This window comes from Dryobates pubescens, chromosome 29 (genome assembly GCF_014839835.1).
Source record: "Dryobates pubescens isolate bDryPub1 chromosome 29, bDryPub1.pri, whole genome shotgun sequence".
In the NCBI taxonomy this organism is placed as follows: domain Eukaryota; kingdom Metazoa; phylum Chordata; class Aves; order Piciformes; family Picidae; genus Dryobates; species Dryobates pubescens.
In genome coordinates, this window is record NC_071640.1 from 7577296 (window position 1) to 7595986 (window position 18691).

Sequence of the window (18691 nt, forward strand, 5' to 3'; positions counted from 1 at the left end):
TTATTTTTGTTCTTCCCCCTGGGCCTTTTCTTACCATTTTGTTGCTCCTTTTCCCCATGATTCTATTCTGAAGCCAGCTAAAATAACAAATAAAGCCCTAGGATGGCATTATTGCTGAAAATGGAACCATTCACTATAGAAGAGCTTCAAACAGAAGCAAAATAATTACGTTTAGGTTCTGAAGTCTGTTACAGATACTCCACTGGACAAGCCAAGTCATCTTGTTTTGAAACACTACAGAAGAGAGCAGAACTGAGGGAATCCATTTGAAAGAATTTAAAATTAATCTCTTATTCCAAACTTTTCCTCTTTCACAACCTTGAAGAGAGAATGATGATGATGTCTTCTTTTAGGAAAGATGTTGGCTTGCTGGAGCATGTCCAGAGAAGGGCAACAAAGCTTGTGAGGGGTTTGGAGCACAAGCCCTGTGAGGAGAGGCTGAGGGAACTGGGGTTGCTTAGTCTGGAGAGGAGGAGGCTCGGAGGAGACCTTATTGCTCTCTACAACTGCCTGAAGGGAGGTTGTAGCCAGATGGGGGTTGGTCTCTTCTCCCGAGTGGCCAGCACCAGACCAAGAGGACACAGTCTCAAGCAGCACCAGGGGAGGTTTAGGCTGGATGCTAGGAAGTAGTTCTTCATAGAAAGAGAGACTGGCCATTGGAATGGGCTGTCCAGAGAGGTGGTGGAGTCACCGTCACTGGAGGTGTTTAGGAAGAGACTGGATGGGGTGCTTTGTCCCATGGTTTAGTTGATCAGATAGTGTTGGATGATAGGTTGGACTCGATGATCTTGACAGTCTTGTCTGGTCTGGTCTGGTCTATTCTGGTCTATTCTATTCTGTTCCCCCTAGAAAACAACCAACTTGCCAGCTAGGTTCTTAAAAGCAGCTTCAGCCACAATTGGTTTGTTAGTCTCCCTATTTTCAGACCGTTGGTGTAAAAGCACTGGTGTTTCTTCCAGAGTCATCTATGTTCTCTTCTGTTTTAGTGCATCTTGCTGCTTATCAGTTTGTTCCAGTTGTACATTTTTAATTAATATATTCCCCCTCTTGCTTGTTCCTGTGGTTGACAATATGATCTGATCATATCAGAGATTCTTCTTTAAGGAACAGTGATGAGCAGAAAGCGTTGTTGCCCTTGTGTTTTAAAACAGGGTTGGTATCTCTGGAGTTTGTGTTTGTTCCTGCATCCTCTAGAGAAAGAAAAGCCTCTCGGATGCCTCCTGCCTGTTTTGGTCTCTGGTGCTTTTTGTAGTCTTTATCTTAGCCCTTCAGTAGTGGAGGGCTGGTGATACACACTTCAAACAACATGTAGGGCATGCCATTTTCATGGACTTTCAACGGGACTACTGAAGATAAGGGAGTGATTTGCTGACTGTTGGGAGATGAAACGATTCCCCCCTCCTCTGTCTTTGCCAAAACTGCCTCCTCCTTTTCCAGTTCTAAAGCTGGGGTGACAAAAACTTGGGGTCCCCATGAGCCTCTCTGATTGCAGCTGTCTTAAAACACTATCAGCAATTCTTTGTCACAGAACCAGTTTGAGCACATAAGTTGTGCCAAGGAAGATGCACTGATAGGATGCATTTGGCAGAGGAATAATGCTGGGAAGGGGAGGACACAGATTTCTGTGAAACGAGCAACATGGATGGAACATGCCCCACTGAGCTTTTCTTCCTAAAAAGACATTAAATGCTTTATTTTTAATGAGGACTGGCAAAATTGATGTACCTGCTTTGGGATCCTGCTGCTCCTAATTGGTAAACACTACCCTTCTGACCAAGTTCCAGGAGATGCTTGGGGCATGTGGCCAGTAAGGCTATACATGTTTTTTTTTACTGAGCTTTTGAGTCTCGGGGCTTGAAAGTTCCATTCATGTACCAAAGTCATTAGAAAATGGAAATACTGAAATGCTAAAACTCAACAAGTGCAGCTGTTATTTTCTGACAGTCTCTGGAAAAGCTGGTTTTGTTAAAAAGCATAACTTCAGTGGATGTGGGTGTTACCAATACCTTGTGTTTTTTTCTTTCAGATAAACAAAAGGAAAATGAAAAGTTAAGAGAATCTCTTTCTAAAAAGAATGCAATCATTGAGCATCTTCAGGAGGATTATGAATGCATCAAGAGAGAAAATGAAAGGCTGCAAAAACAAATTGGCCTAAAGGAGGATGAAACCAGATATCTGACATGTCAAATTTACAGCAGTCGTAATGAATTAAACAGGTATCGATTTCTGTCCACGTTCAGCATTTTGTCTGGAGAAGGTGGTAGTCAGTGTGGCAGATGTGTGTTTAGCTGTAGCCATGAACATTACTGAGATATTCAAAAGGCAAGGGCAGAATGATGGAGGAAGTGTGGGAATGGATTTTAGTTTCTTTGAAACAAAACAATTTCACTTTTAACCATTTATTGGGACTCAACAGGTTGCAAACAGAAATCAATGTCAAGCAGCATCAGCTGTCCGAGAACGAGAAGCTGCTGCAGTCACTCCGAACCGAGATCAAGGTTTATGAGAAGTTGGAAGCAGCAGGATGGAAGACGACAGGTATAAATGCACACTTGTTTCTGCGCCCTTCCCCCTCTGAAGAGGATCTTGTCAAAGGACTGAGGGTTAGGTCACACTTTGTTTCTGCTTGTCTGCTGCGTGAAGCAGAGCTGACAGCTTGGTGATGAAAGGCTGCCTTTGACTTGGGAGTGTAGCTGCGAGGTTGAGCTGTGTGGTAAGTTCTGACTAGGCACAGCCAGCTTCCTGTATCTTTTCACCTAAGATAAAAACAAATCCTGAAAGTTCAGTGGCTCAGGCTGGAGAAGCTTCATGGGGATCTTAGATGTTTAGTTGTCATCTGTGAGGATGCAGTAGCCTGTGTTTAGGCAATGAAATGCTGCCTTTGACTTGGGAGCGTAGCTGCGAGGTTGAGCTGTGTGGTAAGTTCTGACTAGGCGCAGCCAGCTTCCTGTATCTTTTCACCTAAGATAAAAACAAATCCTGAAAGTTCAGTGGCTCAGGCTGGAGAAGCTTCATGGGGATCTTAGATGTTTAGCTGTCATCTGTGAGGATGCAGTAGCATGTTTTTAGATAGTGCTTGCTCAGGTAGGTTGTGCTCTGAGAGTTGTGTACTCTGAGAGTAGTGTCTTCTCCCTGTGGCTGGAGAGAAGTGCTGGCACTGCTTTCTGAATGAGACACATAATAATTTTCCCCTCTTCTGTCACAAAAGTTGAGGGGTAGGAATGAGACTTAGATGAGTCCTTGCTACCCTTTGTAAGGAAGTTGTACCAGCATAGAGCTGTTGGTATGGGCGGGTAAAAATGTGGGATGCTGTTCATTGCTGCGTAGCTGTTACAGGAGCCAGGAAATTCCCCACTGGAGGTTCTTGTAAAAATTGATTTTTTACTGTTGTTTTTTTCTTCCTGCTACTTTAATGTGCCCTGCTGTCACTATTCCATGCCTAGCTGCAGCAGAGGAACCCTGTTGGCATAAGGCTTGGAGCCAGAGTTGGCTCAGGGATTGGAAATAAGTCTCCTTGCAGAACTGGTAGTGTAATTAGAGTAGCAGTACCCTCTTCCCACTGTCTGGAGAACAGTTTGGTTTTTGGCATGGAAGAATACATGGACTTGTTTGTGTACTGAAACCATCTCCTATGAAAAGATGAACATAACCATTGCTTTGTTCAGGTTCAGATTTGTTCCTCTGGTTGCCAGGTGATCACTATTTTCTGTTTTGTTCTGGGTATAAAATCAAATTCCTGATTCTACTCCATCCCTCCTCTGCACTCCAGGATTTTACCCATTCCTTTTGCTTTCCCCAGACTGTGCATTAATGCACTTCAAATTTTCTAAATCCTCTTCATTCTCTTTTTGGTTTTTTTATTAGCTTTTGGCATGAGACTTATTAGCTGTTATGGACAGAGTGAAAAATCATTTTCAGCTCTTTAAATCTTTGGAGGGTAGAAGCAATTAAGATGTGCTTTTTTTGGTCAAACCATTATCTTAATGCTGTTGGTAGTTAATTCTTAATATTGGGGAGAAAGCTGGCTGAAATTTACTTGTTCAGCATTGTGGTAATGGCTGCTGTTATTTTACTTGTTGAAGATGCTAAGTGTTTCTTTTGAAACCGCCTCAGATCCCAGGTGTGATGCGTCAGAAGAATTCCGCAAAGATCAGAATAATGCACTTGACTTACGCCAACTCTTGACTGAAATACAGAGTTTGAGAGTGCAGCTCGAAAGGAGCATAGAGACCAACAAGTCTTTGCATGAAAAACTGGAGGAACAGCTTTCAAAAGAGAAGAAACAGGAAGTGGGATCAATGTCAGCTGTAAATATCAACTGCCTCTTCAAACAAGAATCTCAGCATCATGCAGGAGTGACTGGTACTGTGCCACACGTGGTTTTGGTTTAGCCGGGAGCTATGCTTTTGTTCTTTAAAGGTGCTCTTAGAAGCCTTACACAGGAGCAGCTTGACCTTTAGAGGCTGCCCATCAGCCCTTCAGATCCCTTTCCTGTTAGAGCTGTTTGTGGATGGGGGAGTGGAATGCACACTTGACTGCCTTACAGCTTCTACTGAGACTCTGCAACAGGTTGTCCAGGGAGGTTGTGGATGTCCTCTCCCTGGAGGCATTCAAGGCCAGGCTGCATGAGGCCTTGAGCAATCAAGTCTAGTTAAGAGGCATCCCTGCCCATGGCAGAGAGGTTGGAGTAGATGATCTCAGGGTGCCTTCCAACCTAAGGCATTCTACAGTTCCTTCAAGAGAGGCACTTGCAGGCAGTCTCTGGGATGGAAGAATGCCTACAGTAACTTGCCAGAAATTTTGCTTATCTGGGGCTTATTTTTTTTAATGCAGAGCTCTATAGTGTTTGTTAAAGATGAGTATGTGTTACTCAAGAGTGATCAATAAGAGCACTGGGTGGTCTTTGTATAAATCAGTTGTCCCCTTTAGGCCCTTGAGGAATTTTTTACCTTTATTTCAATCACTGTTAAGTGAACCTGTTTTAGGAAATTAGGGAAAATCTAGTGTTTACACTCAGAGCTAAATTATTCTCCTAATATAGATATCTGTGGGGCAAGAGAACATTTTTCCCTGCTGCTAAAGTGCTCTGCATAGTATCAGCCTTTCATACTTTCAGCATAAAGCCACCTCTCCTGCTGCCTTTACAGCCCTACACATAGTGTCTAATAATAATGATGGGACTCTGGGTTCATACACTTCACCTGAACGTGCCTGCCTAAATCTTCCATGGCGCACACAGTAAGCAGCACCAGCCAGAGGATTAGTGTGAGAGTTTGTGAGATCCAGCATGGATTTTTACCACCTTACTACTTGTGTTCTAATCAAGTTTGGTATGGACCAGAAAGACTGCTTGGAATGTCAACAGCTGAATTTGTTAGCTTTTTAGATGTACTGTGGTTAGTGTTTACTCGTAGGCTCTTCGGGAATTTTGAAGATGGGAAGAAGGGGGATACAGATCTGATGGTGTAGCTCTGGAGAGTGGCACAATTCTTGTGGAGTTAGTGGGAAGCTTACATTTCATCACACAATCATAGTGTGGTTGGGGTTGAACCTTAAAGATACCTAATTCTAACTCCCTTTCACAGACAGAGACATATTCCACTAGAACAGTTTGCTCAAAGCCCCATCTAACTTAGCTTTGAACATTTCCAGGCTTGGAGTCTCCTAAAGTCTTATCTAATTTTGTTGATTAAGGTGTCTTCATCAGGATGTGCTTTGGATTTTCTGTTTGAGTTGATTTTTGGGAGACACCTAGACCTTCGGATAGGTCCTAAAAGGATCAGTGTGGGTAAATACCGGAAGACGCATGGCATGGTACAAGATGAGGAGCTGTGTTCCCTTGCTTCTTGAGTCCAAGTGCCGCATCAGGAAAAAGAAGGAACAGAAACAGAGCTAGGAAGTTATGGGGTTTTTTTTAAATGCTTGTTAATTTCTACTGAATATCCTCTTCCTTGTCTTGTTTTTAAATACAGAAAATATTTGCAACTGCCCAGCTGCCAGCAGAAACCTTTGTGAGCCGCAGAGGCACGGACATTGTGTTTCACTTGCAAAACCAGGTACAACCAAAAGTATCACACACGTGTGTGCGCTATCAGGCTCCCAGACTTGATGTTTAAGAGAAGTATAGTGTCACTGAGTTCTACATGGAAGGATAAAACCCCCTGTTTTTCTGCCCCAGGTATGCACTCAGGGTCTAAAGACGACGTAGACAGCACTTCACACTGCAGCAGCACTTCATCTTCCAGTACGGCTTGCACCCCTCGGCTCGTGCCTGGGCACCGCATGTGGGCAGACAAAAATGGGCGCCACGTTCTTGGCTTGATTGAGGATTATAATGCTCTGAGGAAACAGATTGCAGAAGGACAACAGGTTTTAGCAGAAATGGAGATTTCCTTAAGAGAGGTCACCGGTACGAAACTGCAGGAGCCTGGAATGAAGGTAAACAGTGAAAGCTGCTAGCAGACGGAGCGTTTTGCCTAGAGGTGCAAAATGTATAGGTTTACAAAAGCAAAGAACTAGGTTAATGGTGCAGCAGGCACCATTAACTGAGTAACTCTGCCAGGACATCTCAACGTTAACAGTCCAAGCCTCATTTAGATGCAGGCACCTCTTTGTGGCTCTGGGCTAATGAGGCTACAGCTAAGTTACTTAATTCTGGTCCTTTAATAAGCAATCTCACTTTTACTTGTGACTCAGAATGAGGTGAAACTACTTGCTTATACTGTGGAAATTGGTGATTGCCAAACCAAACCAACAACAAAAAACCCCAGATACAACTCTGAAGTGCTTTAGAAAAGGCTTAAACTAGGGGTATGTATCAGTAACCTAAGGCTAAAAATAATTAAAGAGATTTTCTTGTAACAAAGGCTTGGGGATAAACCCAGGACATATGAGGCAGCTGAAAGACATCTGATATCCAGCTGATAAAGTTCCACATTTGCTTGTATTGTGCCCTTTAATAACAGCTGGTGATAACTGTTCATTAATGATTGATACATGCTAATGAGGGCTGGTTCATATTAGGGAAGCTTTTTAATATTTTTTCCATTTCCTCGTATCAGTTGAAAACTTCAGCAATATCAGCAGCCAGTCTAGAAACTTGAATATCTCATTAGTGATCAAATATTGTCTTCTAAGACAGTGTGTCATCCTTTCTGCATCATGGGTGACACAGTGATACCAAAGGATGGTGCTCTTGCTGTGCTCTTAAAGATAAGAATTCTTAAAGTAATAAAATGTTTGCCTCGTATTGAATGATGTCCATCGTTTTCCTCCAGAATCAGGACAAGTAGTAGTGTTTTCCTCATTTGATGGTATTAATATCTTGATACAGTTAATGATAGCTTCTCAGGGGTGGATGAATAAGATAAATCTATCTACAAACTTCAACAAAAGGCGAGGAACAACCTGCACGTGTCTGTGGCAACTAATAAGGAGCTAAAAGACTTAAACCTCAATGGGGAAGACATGGATCAGGCTTTTAAAACAGTGTGCCACTGTGAAAAGAATAATGAAAGACTGGCATGGAGGCTGCTCAGAGACACTGTTACTGGAGGCACTTTGAAAACAAATTATGTGAATGTTTGAAAAATTACATGTAATGCTTTCCTGCCTTGGAGTGGAGAAGTAAACTGGGTGATTAATGAAGCTCCTTTTCACTCCTGTGATTCTATGATAATTTATATATAGTAAAAAAAAAAACCCACACCACTCACTGCCCTTTCAAAATGAGAAGCTCTTAACTGCATGGATAAATTAGTGCCCTGTATTTTTCTAGTTGTAATTAGTAATGCTATAGAAGATGCAGTCTTCAACAGTTCTGAAATTCTTTTTGTGCTCTCACATGTGTGCTCACACAGTCAAATGATGTCGGAATGACACTTAAGACTCTCTGAAGTATCATATATTTTCAAATGACCTAGTTAAGACACTGATAATGACTGGAAAAGTAATCTCTCTCTAAGTTTTTAACTTGTTTTGTTGGTGTAAAGATAAAAGCAGTAAGTTTCACAATTTGCAGTTTCCTATCAAGCTTTGCATCACTGAAGCTTCAGACTGCTTAGCAAATGGGATATTTTATGTGACAGGAGGATTCTGGTTAGATAACAATGCTAAATAAGTATTCAAATGATGTGCTGCATGGGGCAGGAACTGTGAATGCTTTTCTTTCATTACCCTTCCCCAGTCTGTATCACCATTGCTTTGGTAATTCATTTGCTCCCCTTGCGTTCTTTGCCTCCTTTATTTCACGTTTATGCAATTTCTTCCATTTGGTTTTCTCATCTGTCAGCAGAGGAAAACATTTTATGTGTGTCCTGATAGTTATTTTAGCATTAAATAGAACAGTTTAAAGGGTCTGCTAAGGAAGAAACATCTATATTGCTTAAATTGATGTCTGTAATCATTTGACTTTCAAACAACATGACACGAAATGCAAATGGAGAAAGGAGAATTGCCAACGATTACCATGTGGCACAGCAAATCTAGTAAATATAATCTATTGTTAATCATGGTTATTGATAAGGATAAATCCCCTCCCTCCCTGAAATTCTAAGGTAATGCATAATTCAGAAGTCTCTGTAAACTAACAAATTAGCTTCTGTGGCACACAGGGGCTGCGTGCATCATCTTCAATAGGAAATCGTAGCAACTTGATTTAAGCCATTAATTAAGACGACATTTTCATAATGCTTTAAGCAGAAAATACACCATGTCCCTAATCCTCTCATATAGGTACCAGACCAGGCAGTACTGCGTGGATTTTCCACAAGCACTCACACGGTGCAACAGATTTTAGAGGAGGCTGCACGATTACTGAAACTTCTCTGGAGAGTTTCCCTTCCACTGAAAGCTGCACACGGTACCACTCATGGCACTCAGGTACTATTATGGTTCATTTGGGGAGACTGTGGATGGGTTAAACTGTTTTCTGGGCTTTTTGAACTGTTGGAAGATGCACCACTTAGGGACATGTCATCTGGGACAATGTTCTGGAAATCATGAAACCAGGACGTCCAGTCTCTGAACACATGGGTTCAGTTGGCTGTCATCACTGAAGGCTAAGGCTGAAGGTGTCCTGCCTTTCTATCCTGATGATGGTGTATACCAGGGTGTTTATTTACACAGCATTTCATATTAAAGGTGTGCTCCACAACCCTGGTACGTGAATTCAGGAAGCCTAGGCAGGTGGCAAATGTTTCAACATGGAAAGAGAAGACATTTGGGCTCCCTGTTACAGAACCAAACTCAATTTTATTATGTGTATACTGGCAACAACAGAACCTGCAGAATCTTTGATGTAATCTGAGCCACATTTTCCTTTGAGGTTTTTGCTGCCTAAGCTGTAAAATAGGATGTGTTTTTAAAAGTGTGACAAAACCCTGAGACGAGTTTTATAACATTTTAACTCAAAAGGATTGCGCTTTGCAAATGAAGGGAAGTAAACTGAATGAGGAAGGAATTATCTATACTGTCATAATACCACCACTCAGTAAAGAAGCTGCTTCAAACTCTGCCTTTAAAATAAACCTAAAGTGTTTTTCCTGAGGGTTTGTTCTGTTTCTTAAGGGATGCAGGATGGTTCTGGGGGAAAAAAAACAAACAACAAACTAACAACTTTAGGAAGAGTAAACATTTTATATAGAATGTTTGTAGCATTTTTGTTGTTCTTTTCTAGTATCCCTTAATGTGTAAAGTCACAAAAGCAGTAAGAATGAACTTCAGTGATGATTCAGGTCCCTGTTTGGGGTGTTTTGACAAGAGTCTTTACATTTTTTATGTGTGTATATGTTCTCTGTAGAAAGCTATATGCTGGCCTGGATCTTTGAACATACACCCCCCCCCCCCCCCCCCAAAAACACAGAGCTTTCAGTGCATGTGATGTTTTTAATGTTTGCTGACATGGATCAGTATGATCTAAATCTTCTTGAGATGGATCAGTCACTTTTCAAAGTCTTGCCTCAATGTGTGTGGGATCTGAGTTCCCAGGACTGCACCTAATTAGAGTCACAGAGAGTTCTCTTTTGAATTCGTTATCCTACATCCTGAGATCTTAAGGACATTAGATTGCTGCTGATGTCTTAAATGCAGTATATGAAAGAGTATCTCTTGAAGCTTAATTCCAAAAGATACTGAGCATTCAGTGCCTTCTCTTCAGCCCCACAGGAGTTGAGTAATCAGCTCTTCTGAAGAGCTAAATGCTAGGGGCAAATTTCAGAAGCTGCTGGTATTTAACAAGTGGCACAAATCGGGGACAATGTAGAAGCTTGAGTGTGCATGAGGATCCAGATCAGTGACAGCAGCAGCCAGCCAGGGCTACTCATAGTCCTGTTTTAAAAGATACTAACCATAAATTCCTTGGAGTTGGTGGTGAAAGATGAACCTTAAATAATGTTTCTGTTCCATGATGTGTTTTAGCCCTTTAATAAAGGCAGCATCAGCTATTAAGAGAACATTGGAGGAGGAAGTTGGAAGTTCTGAACCTGGCAGACAGGCTACTTGCTGATCCCATAACACTGGCCCTCCTTGTGTTTTCTGCTTGAGGGGAAAAAAATATGAAAGGAGAGGAATGGGACTTTGAAAACAAAAATAGGCACTGGTGTTCAGACTTTCGCAGACTAGCAGAAAAATGAATTGCACTAAAAGCCAGCCAGCAGTTGTAGCTGTCTCTTGGCAGATGTCATGGAATTATGTCACTGGGGATGTGAATGTGGAAGGACAGGCACGCAGTGATGCTTCACTCCTTAAAGTTGTTCATGCTCTAAGGAAGCTTGAGGGCTCTTGTGCAAAAGTATTTAGCAATTCCCAAAATACAACATCTTTTTATATAATACTTTAATTTGATTTCTTCTTTTCTCCATTTAGGATGAAGGAATGAAAGTAGAAATATTTAGATTACGTAAGAAACTGTCTGAGCAAGAGAAGAAGTTACACAGCACAGTGAAACGTTTGCACTCCACAAACCAGCTGAAGGAAAACATGGAGAAAATCATCATTGACCAGTGTAAGTGGATGCTTTAGTACTGGTTGTTCTTTTTCCTGTGGTCTGTGGTTACCTCTAAAATTGGGGAAGCAACAGAATGAATACAGGGACCTGTTCTTTTGTAGTTGCTCTGGTTGGAGTTCCATTCTGCACTGTCAAGTGTAAGGGACAAGCAATTCAGAATGCTAGGGGCTGGAAGGGACCTCAAATCATGAGGTTCAGACTGTACAGAACTGATGGAGCCTTGTTCAGATGGGAAGAAGTTGTCCAGCTACAAAGGGCTGCATAGGATACCTTGGGCAGCAGTTTGTGGTTTTACACAACCCACCGATAATGCCAGTCCGTGCAACTGCCACTAATTGCCACTCAAGTTACTTAAGTTCAGGTACTGCCGTTGCCCAAGCTTCTATCCTACAACAGTTTGTGACAGAGGGAAAGATGCTGTTGCTCTAGACTTCCAGCCAAAGGTTTGACGTTGTCCTTCTCAAGACAGTGATTTTTTGCTGCAGTTTGATAAACGTTTAATTAGGCTTTTAGCTTTTCTGAGGTGCCTGTCTCTGGTGTGTGGCACTTAACAGAGAGATGAATTCTGGGGAAAGCCAGAGCAGCAGCAAAGATTTGTCAGTGCTTGTACACCAGGCTGAGAAGGCTGAGAAGGCTCAGAGCAAGGGTAACAAAAGCTTACTAGGAGTGATATTTTTGTTTTTTAAGGGAAAATTAGGACATGCTATGAAAATGGTATTTCTCCTTCAGGAGCCTGATCTGGAAAATAATTTTTGAAAGATGAAAACAAGTGGGCCATGGGCTGTGTTGTAGCTGTGCTAAGCCAGGTGTCTGTGTGAAGAGATCCATCTCTTCTGCTGTAGAGTTTACTCACTCATCAGAGGAGCTTTGAATGGAGATAACTTCTTTACCTTCATGCTATGGCAGTATGTGTATTTTGGGAGGAGGATTGAATTTTCTTATCTTGTCTTAAGAGGTAGGACTAAATGACTCGTTAGTCTATGCTGGAATGACACTTGTGTTATCAGCAATTCATCCAGGCTGTAAAATGTTACACTTCAGACCAAGTTAGGAAAATAGCTGTAAGTTACTCAAGGCATTTAAATGCAGTGTAGAGGAATAAATATTATTTTGCTCCATAGCCTGTAATTTTTCTAAGGAACACCAATCTGCTGCCTGCAGGTGATTATTCTTTCTTTTATGCATTTATGGGCTGAGTTTTGGTCACTTCTTTCAGAATTATTGTATTAAATGATGGACAGGATACATTAAATCCAAGTCTATGTGTTGTTCAGGTTTTAAAGTTAAGTAGCTCAGTTTGGGGTTGTCATATAAAAATAAAAGTTATTCTGTCTGCATAATACCCTGGGGTAGATTTACTGCTTTAGTTCGATCAGTTCCTAGTTCCAAAGGCATCTCAGACTTAGCAGTCAATCTCAGTAGGGCTGGGCAAAGTATAAATCAATAGAGATTGTACCCTCATGGCCAACATGTTATCCCCACAGCTACTCCACCCACCCATACTTTCAAAAAGAAAACAGTGCATCTTCCCTTTATTTTGCTCCCTCCTTTTCAAGGCATTCAGCCTCATCTGAACTAGGTCCTAATCCAATGAAGCCAGCAGTTTCCGAGTTCTCCTTCACACAAAGTACCACCTGGCCAGCAGCAGCTTTGCTGTTAGTGGCATAGCCTCTCAATTCTCTCCGTGTACTGAATTTAATATTTTTGATTTAGAAAAGTCTAGTCTGCCAAGTGAAATGAATTTACTCACAGAGCTCTTGGAGCAGAGAGCACTCTGTGACACAGAAAGACCTGGATATGATTGTCTGTAAGTTTCATTAATTATGGGAATTATGGATGTCAAGTTACCTTTGCCTTAAAGAGCAATTTCAGAAATGTTTCTAAATTGCATCTGTACACAAATCCCTGACCAAGCATGCAACAAAACTTGTGGCTCATGAGAAGCTGCTGGAGTTTGTTAGGGTGTTTTTTGGTATTTTTTCCTTTCCCCTTTCGCTAGTAAGAAAGCAAAGGTATCACAGTAGGTGACCTTGCCTGCCTTCATTCTTCAAACATCCTGTTAGCTGGCCTCTCCACTGAGGGTGGCCAGGTTCCCTCTGTTATTTAGCTGAGCATTCTTAAATGTGTTTAGAGGCAGAGACTGGAACATTCTTGTGGTTGAGAGTCTTCTGCCTGCTTTCTCTGGCGAGAGAACTCAGTGCTTACAAAGCTCATCTGAACCTCTGAACATGTAACAATGCAGTGCCAAATTGCAGTAATCTGCCAAGGGTATAATTATCTCATGACAGCTATACCCTTGGAGTTGTTGGGTTCTTATTATTGTAATGAAAAATCTTTATTATGGCTAAATTGTTTATTTTTGAGACTGGAATATTAAATTGGTACTTGGGAGTGGTATTTTTCAGCAGTTATGGAGCTGACACAGATTGGAGAATCTCCTATTTAACTTGACATTTCTAAATATCAGTTTTGTTTAGAAGCATCCCCTCTGCTGTTCAGAGGTCTTGTGCTGTCCCCACAGACAGACTAGCTGGATGGATAGAGGAAACTTGGAACCCTTCAGAGCAAGCTACAGACATGATTTCCCCTAAGCCTATAGAGGTTGCTGTGTCCTTGAACTGCTGGAGGAGCTGGCTGACTTCTTTTGCCATCTGTCCTCTTCCCAGCCCACTGTCCCCAGTAACCTCTTCACTGCATGTTTTTTTCTCCTTCAGCCCAAGCAGGCAGCTAATAGATCAAGCTGTAGTCAGCTCATGCACCATCTTCCCTTAAAACTAACAGAAATTCTTCTTTGGGTGACTTAGATCAAGGGAATCAGGTCATGGGTGTGTCAGGGGACTGTTCATGTCTGTGATGGTAAAGGTAGGGATGAGAGATGTGTGTTCTCACATGTATTGTTCTTGGTAGGGTAGAACCAAACTTTAAACCCCCTTCTCTAATGCTTAGATTTGAGGAGCAGATGATATACTAGATGGGACACAGGCCAGGGGTAGGAAATGGCATTCTCATGGTGTCACTACTTCAGTCCTGGGTGACAACTGCTCTTCCCATACAACGTTGCCACTTTGTCTTGTGTTCTTGCAAGTGAAGGTTTTTACTTCAGCTTACTTTACTTACTGAGGGACAGGGCTTCAGAGGGAGGAACAGGTCTGGCTTTTGGTAAGAAAGATGCAGTGGTGATAGAGGGCTGTGTGGGATTGCCAGGTCACAGCCCCACCCGTAGCTGTGAGTTCATACAGTAGTTCGTGTTTGCTCATAAGACTTCACTGGAATACAATACTTAGAATGCTTCACAGTCCTTTTATATATTGTTTTTAATGTCCTCTTTCTTTCCAGTGGCTTTAACTCATGATGTCTTGAAGAAGGCTAGAGGAAACCTGGAGGTAAGTAAAATTTTCACTTGGATTGAATTCCATGATCTATCCTTATAAGCAGTGTGCCTTGTTGTCAATTGGACCTTCCAGAATTAGTTTGACTTGCTTTAGCTTTGCTACCTCACCAAGTCCTGGTGACAGCAGTTTAGTGCGGTAAATATTCTGTGACCTCTAACCTTTTCATAGTTTCATAAAATGGCTTAGTTAGGAAGAGACCTTGAAGATCATCTGGTTCCAAACCCCCTGCCATGGGCAAGGACACCTCCCAGTAGATCGGGTCATTCAAGGCCTCATCCTCCAGGGATGTTTCTGAGAAGCTCTTCTCCCTCAGCAGTGCCTTCTGGAACAGTTCCCCACACATCTGCTACCTGAGTTAGAAAGTGATGACATAAAAAAGCCTTTCTGCTTACAGAAGCCTTATCACTTTAATTTGAAGATCTGCTGAACACAGAAGCTTCTGTTTGCAGATCCTTTTGTGGCATTATGGCCCAGGGGTAGGGACAAATTGCTGCAGTTGAAGTACTGTAAAATATTAATAATGATTATTGCTATCCTAACCAGGTCTCACCAGCTGAGAATCAAAAATCACCTTCCTATGCCAGCCACAAAAGGATGCTCTGAAGGAGAAAGTTCCACTCCCAGAGACAGGTCTTGTGATTGCTGTTTGCTTCTTTATGCCTTACTATTTATTGATGTAAAAAAAAAACCCCAACCAAACATTTGTTCAGCTCTTTTACCAAAAAAGAAAAAAAAGACAAAAAAAAATCTTTTGGTAAATAACTTATTTAACATTTTCTGTACTGTAAAAGATGGATTTTAATATTTATTACAGCCATGTGGTACTAGAGGTAGTGAAGAAAAAATAATCCAGATTTGTTTTTTAAAGCTGGCTCAATTGAGATTTTTATATTTGTACTTGCCATGTTGTTAAACTGTATGGTGGTAGAGGCAAACAGGTCCTGGCTGAAGCAAGAACGTGATCTAACTTCCAAGCAGTTTCTCTGCTACTAGGAGAATGTAGGTGAAAAACAAAGAATTCTGGCTGTTGTCCTTGTTTTGTAGCTGCGTCAGAAATGTTCTGTGTTGTAAAGTATTAAAACAGTTGGAGGATTCTAGGGGAAGCTGTCTGACCCTGAGCTTTCTTAGCTTCATGTGAGGTCTGGAAATGTTTGAGGCCATTAAAATGGGAAATTATCCCCATTCTGTGTGTGTATTTTGTTGAAAACATCGCCCTTGGAGCGCTCGCTGAACAGAGCAGCTGTGGCAAGGCCTTGGTGCCCTTCCAGCAATGTTGGTAAGGTGAGGATGGTGGAAGTGATGTCATGGCTGTTGGGGGGTGGAAACATCCTTTCAACAAGCAACAGGTGACAGATGACTTGGTGCTGGTGAAAGGTTTGTGTTCTCCTGACACCTGCACTGTAAGCTGCATGGACGTGACTTATTGCGTCCGCAAAACATGTGTATTACTGAGTACACAAAGGCAGTGTATTGCTGCATATGTAAGTACCACATACACAAAGATGTGCATTACTGTGTATGCAAAGTACCACATACACAAAGATACGTATTACCGCGTACACAAAGATGCGTATTAGCGCGTACGCAAAGGTCAAAGTACCGCGTACGCAAAGGTGCATATTATCGCGTACGCAAAGGTCAAAGTACCGCGTACGCAAAGGTCAAAGTACCGCGTACGCAAAGGTGCGTATTAGCGCGTACGCAAAGGTCAAAGTACCGCGTACGCAAAGGTGCGTATTAGCGCGTACGCAAAGGTCAAAGTACCGCGTACGCAAAGGTGCGTATTAGCGCGTACGCAAAGGTCAAAGTACCGCGTACGCAAAGGTGCGTGTTACCGCGTACGCAAAGGTGCGTATTAGCGCGTACGCAAAGGTCAAAGTACCGCGTACGCAAAGGTGCGTGTTACCGCGTACGCAAAGGTCAAAGTACCGCGTACGCAAAGGTGCGCATTAGCGCGTACGCAAAGGTGCGTGTTACCGCGTACGCAAAGGTCAAAGTACCGCGTACGCAAAGGTCAAAGTACCGCGTACGCAAAGGTGCGTGTTACCGCGTACGCAAAGGTCAAAGTACCGCGTACGCAAAGGTGCGTGTTACCGCGTACGCAAAGGTGCGTGTTACCGCGTACGCAAAGGTGCGTGTTACCGCGTACGCAAAGGTGCGTGTTACCGCGTACGCAAAGGTGCGTATTACCGCGTACGCAAAGGTCAAAGTACCGCGTACGCAAAGGTCAAAGTACCGCGTACGCAAAGGTCAAAGTACCGCGTACGCAAAGGTGCGTATTACCGCGTACGCAAAGGTCAAAGTACCGCGTACGCAAAGGTGCGTATTACCGCGTAGGCAAAGGTCAAAGTACCGCGTACGCAAAGGTGCGTGTTACCGCGTACGCAAAGGTGAAAGTACCACGTACGCAAAGGTGCGTGTTAGTGCCTAGGCAAAGACGTCATTTACTTCTAACACAAGGGGGGCATGTAGTAGGGCGTATGCAATGTGGGGCCATGTGTATTAGGCGTATGCCGGGGGGGGTGCACCTGTTGGGGTGTATGCAACCCCTGGGGGCCCGTATTAGGGCAACAAGTAATGCTCAGAGAGGTACAGTCACAAAAACATGTAGCAAATGTCTCAACTCAGGAGATGAACACTTCAAAGATTTATTTTCGTATTTTTTATTTTTCCAAGGGTTTGAAGAGCAGGGAGGAATGGGGGGAAGGAGTGGGTGAAATAGAATGGAAAAGAAAGGAAGAAAGAGTGGGGAGGGAGAGAAAGACAAACTCTTCCTCGAGCAATCCTGCAAGTCTTACCACGTTAGAGCTGCCCCATTCCTTGCTGGACTGGAAATGCAAGGACCAAGCACCTCTGTGGGGACAGGCCTTTTGCTGCAGCTGACAGCAGAGGGAAGCAAACCTAGTTGCCTAGCTTAGAGGAAGGAAGCCAGAAAATGTTAAAAATAAGCTTTGCAATTTGAAAACTGGGGAGAGGTAGGGGAGCAGCACGCAGGCACACTTGTTCTTCAGTCTCTTCACACATTATTGTCCTCACAGCTCAGTAAAAACGTCAAGTTAATTTTACTAAGTATCTAAATTACAGACACTCAGATGTAATCAGACTCTGCTGTACCTTTCAACTCTCAAAATTAATCATCCTACATTTTTGAGTTATAACACCTGAAGGAAACAGCTGTACATCTATATATAGTACACCCATCTCTTGATCTTCTCCCAGCCTTTTTCCCCCCACCCCATCTGTACTTAGAAATAAATAAATAAATAGCTTCCTTTCCTGAACCTGATTTGATGATTCTTCACAGTCCCTGTTCTGCCCTCTCCACCATCTTCTCCTAACCCTTTTTTCCTTCTAGTCATCTCCGATTGCAGCACCCAGTTCAGAGCACATCATAGTATGGCTTAGGTTGGAAGGAACATCAGAGATCATCTACTCCCACCACCCCCTTGTGGGCAAGGCCCCCTTTCAACTAGAATCAGCTGCTCAAAAATCTCATCCAACCTGGCCTTGAACACCCCTAGGGAAGAGGCATCTACAACCTCCCCACCTAACCTATTCCAGAGTCTCACCACCTTTCTGCTGAAGAAATTCTTCCTAAGATTCAGTTTAAAACCATTCCCCTTTGTCCTGTCACTGGACACCCTTACAAAAAGTCTCCAGCTTTCCTGTAGGATCCCCTCAGGTACTGGGAGGCAGCTATCAGGTGACCTCTGGAGTCTTCTCAAGGCTGAACAACCCCAACTCCCTCAGCCTATCCTCCACTTCCAGCCCTCCTCTGGACTTTCTCCAACAGCTCTGTGTCCTTATATAGGACACCGAAACTGGACACAGTATTCTAAGTGGATATTTGGTTGACTGGGGGAGAAGAAAAAAAGCCATAGACTAAGCTATGTAGTATATCCTTATCTCTTTAGAAACAGATGATCCTACGAGATCAAAGTATTTCATCTTAATGAGAAGTGCCTCTTAAACACACACAGTTTGCTGGGCTGCTTTAAAAATAATTAAAATAAACCAGAAAAACCACTTACCAGCTGCAGGGCTGCCGAAGACAAAGCTCATGGAGTGTTCAACTTGGTTTCCATTAAGCAAAAATTAAGTTCTCCTTTAATTAGGGGGGAACAAAAGCAAGCAGTGTAAGCAAATGAAATTAAAGGAGGGGCTCATTTGTTTAGTGAGCTCCTAGAATAAACAGCTGTAACATTTCTCAGTGTCTCCACCCCTCCTGAAGGTCTGGATCACCTGTGTGGCAGGAGAAGGGATGAAGAAGGGAGGCTTGGCATAGCTCCCTTGG

The 18691-nt window shown here is 42.7% G+C and overlaps 1 protein-coding gene across 1 annotated transcript in view; it reads left to right on the top strand.

Moving 5' to 3' along the window:
- Nucleotides 1-15137, top strand: part of CDK5RAP2 (CDK5 regulatory subunit associated protein 2) — an 86512-nt gene extending 71375 nt beyond the window's left edge. Inside the window, exons 31-39 of the mRNA XM_054174252.1 lie at nt 2027-2216; nt 2417-2538; nt 4114-4362; nt 5973-6056; nt 6179-6438; nt 8734-8880; nt 10864-11002; nt 14342-14388; nt 14941-15137. Coding sequence (XP_054030227.1) covers nt 2027-2216; nt 2417-2538; nt 4114-4362; nt 5973-6056; nt 6179-6438; nt 8734-8880; nt 10864-11002; nt 14342-14388; nt 14941-15000 — 1298 coding nt within the window. The 3' untranslated portion in view covers nt 15001-15137. The remainder of the gene's footprint in view (nt 1-2026; nt 2217-2416; nt 2539-4113; nt 4363-5972; nt 6057-6178; nt 6439-8733; nt 8881-10863; nt 11003-14341; nt 14389-14940) is intronic.
- The last annotated feature ends 3554 nt before the right edge of the window (nt 15138-18691 follow it).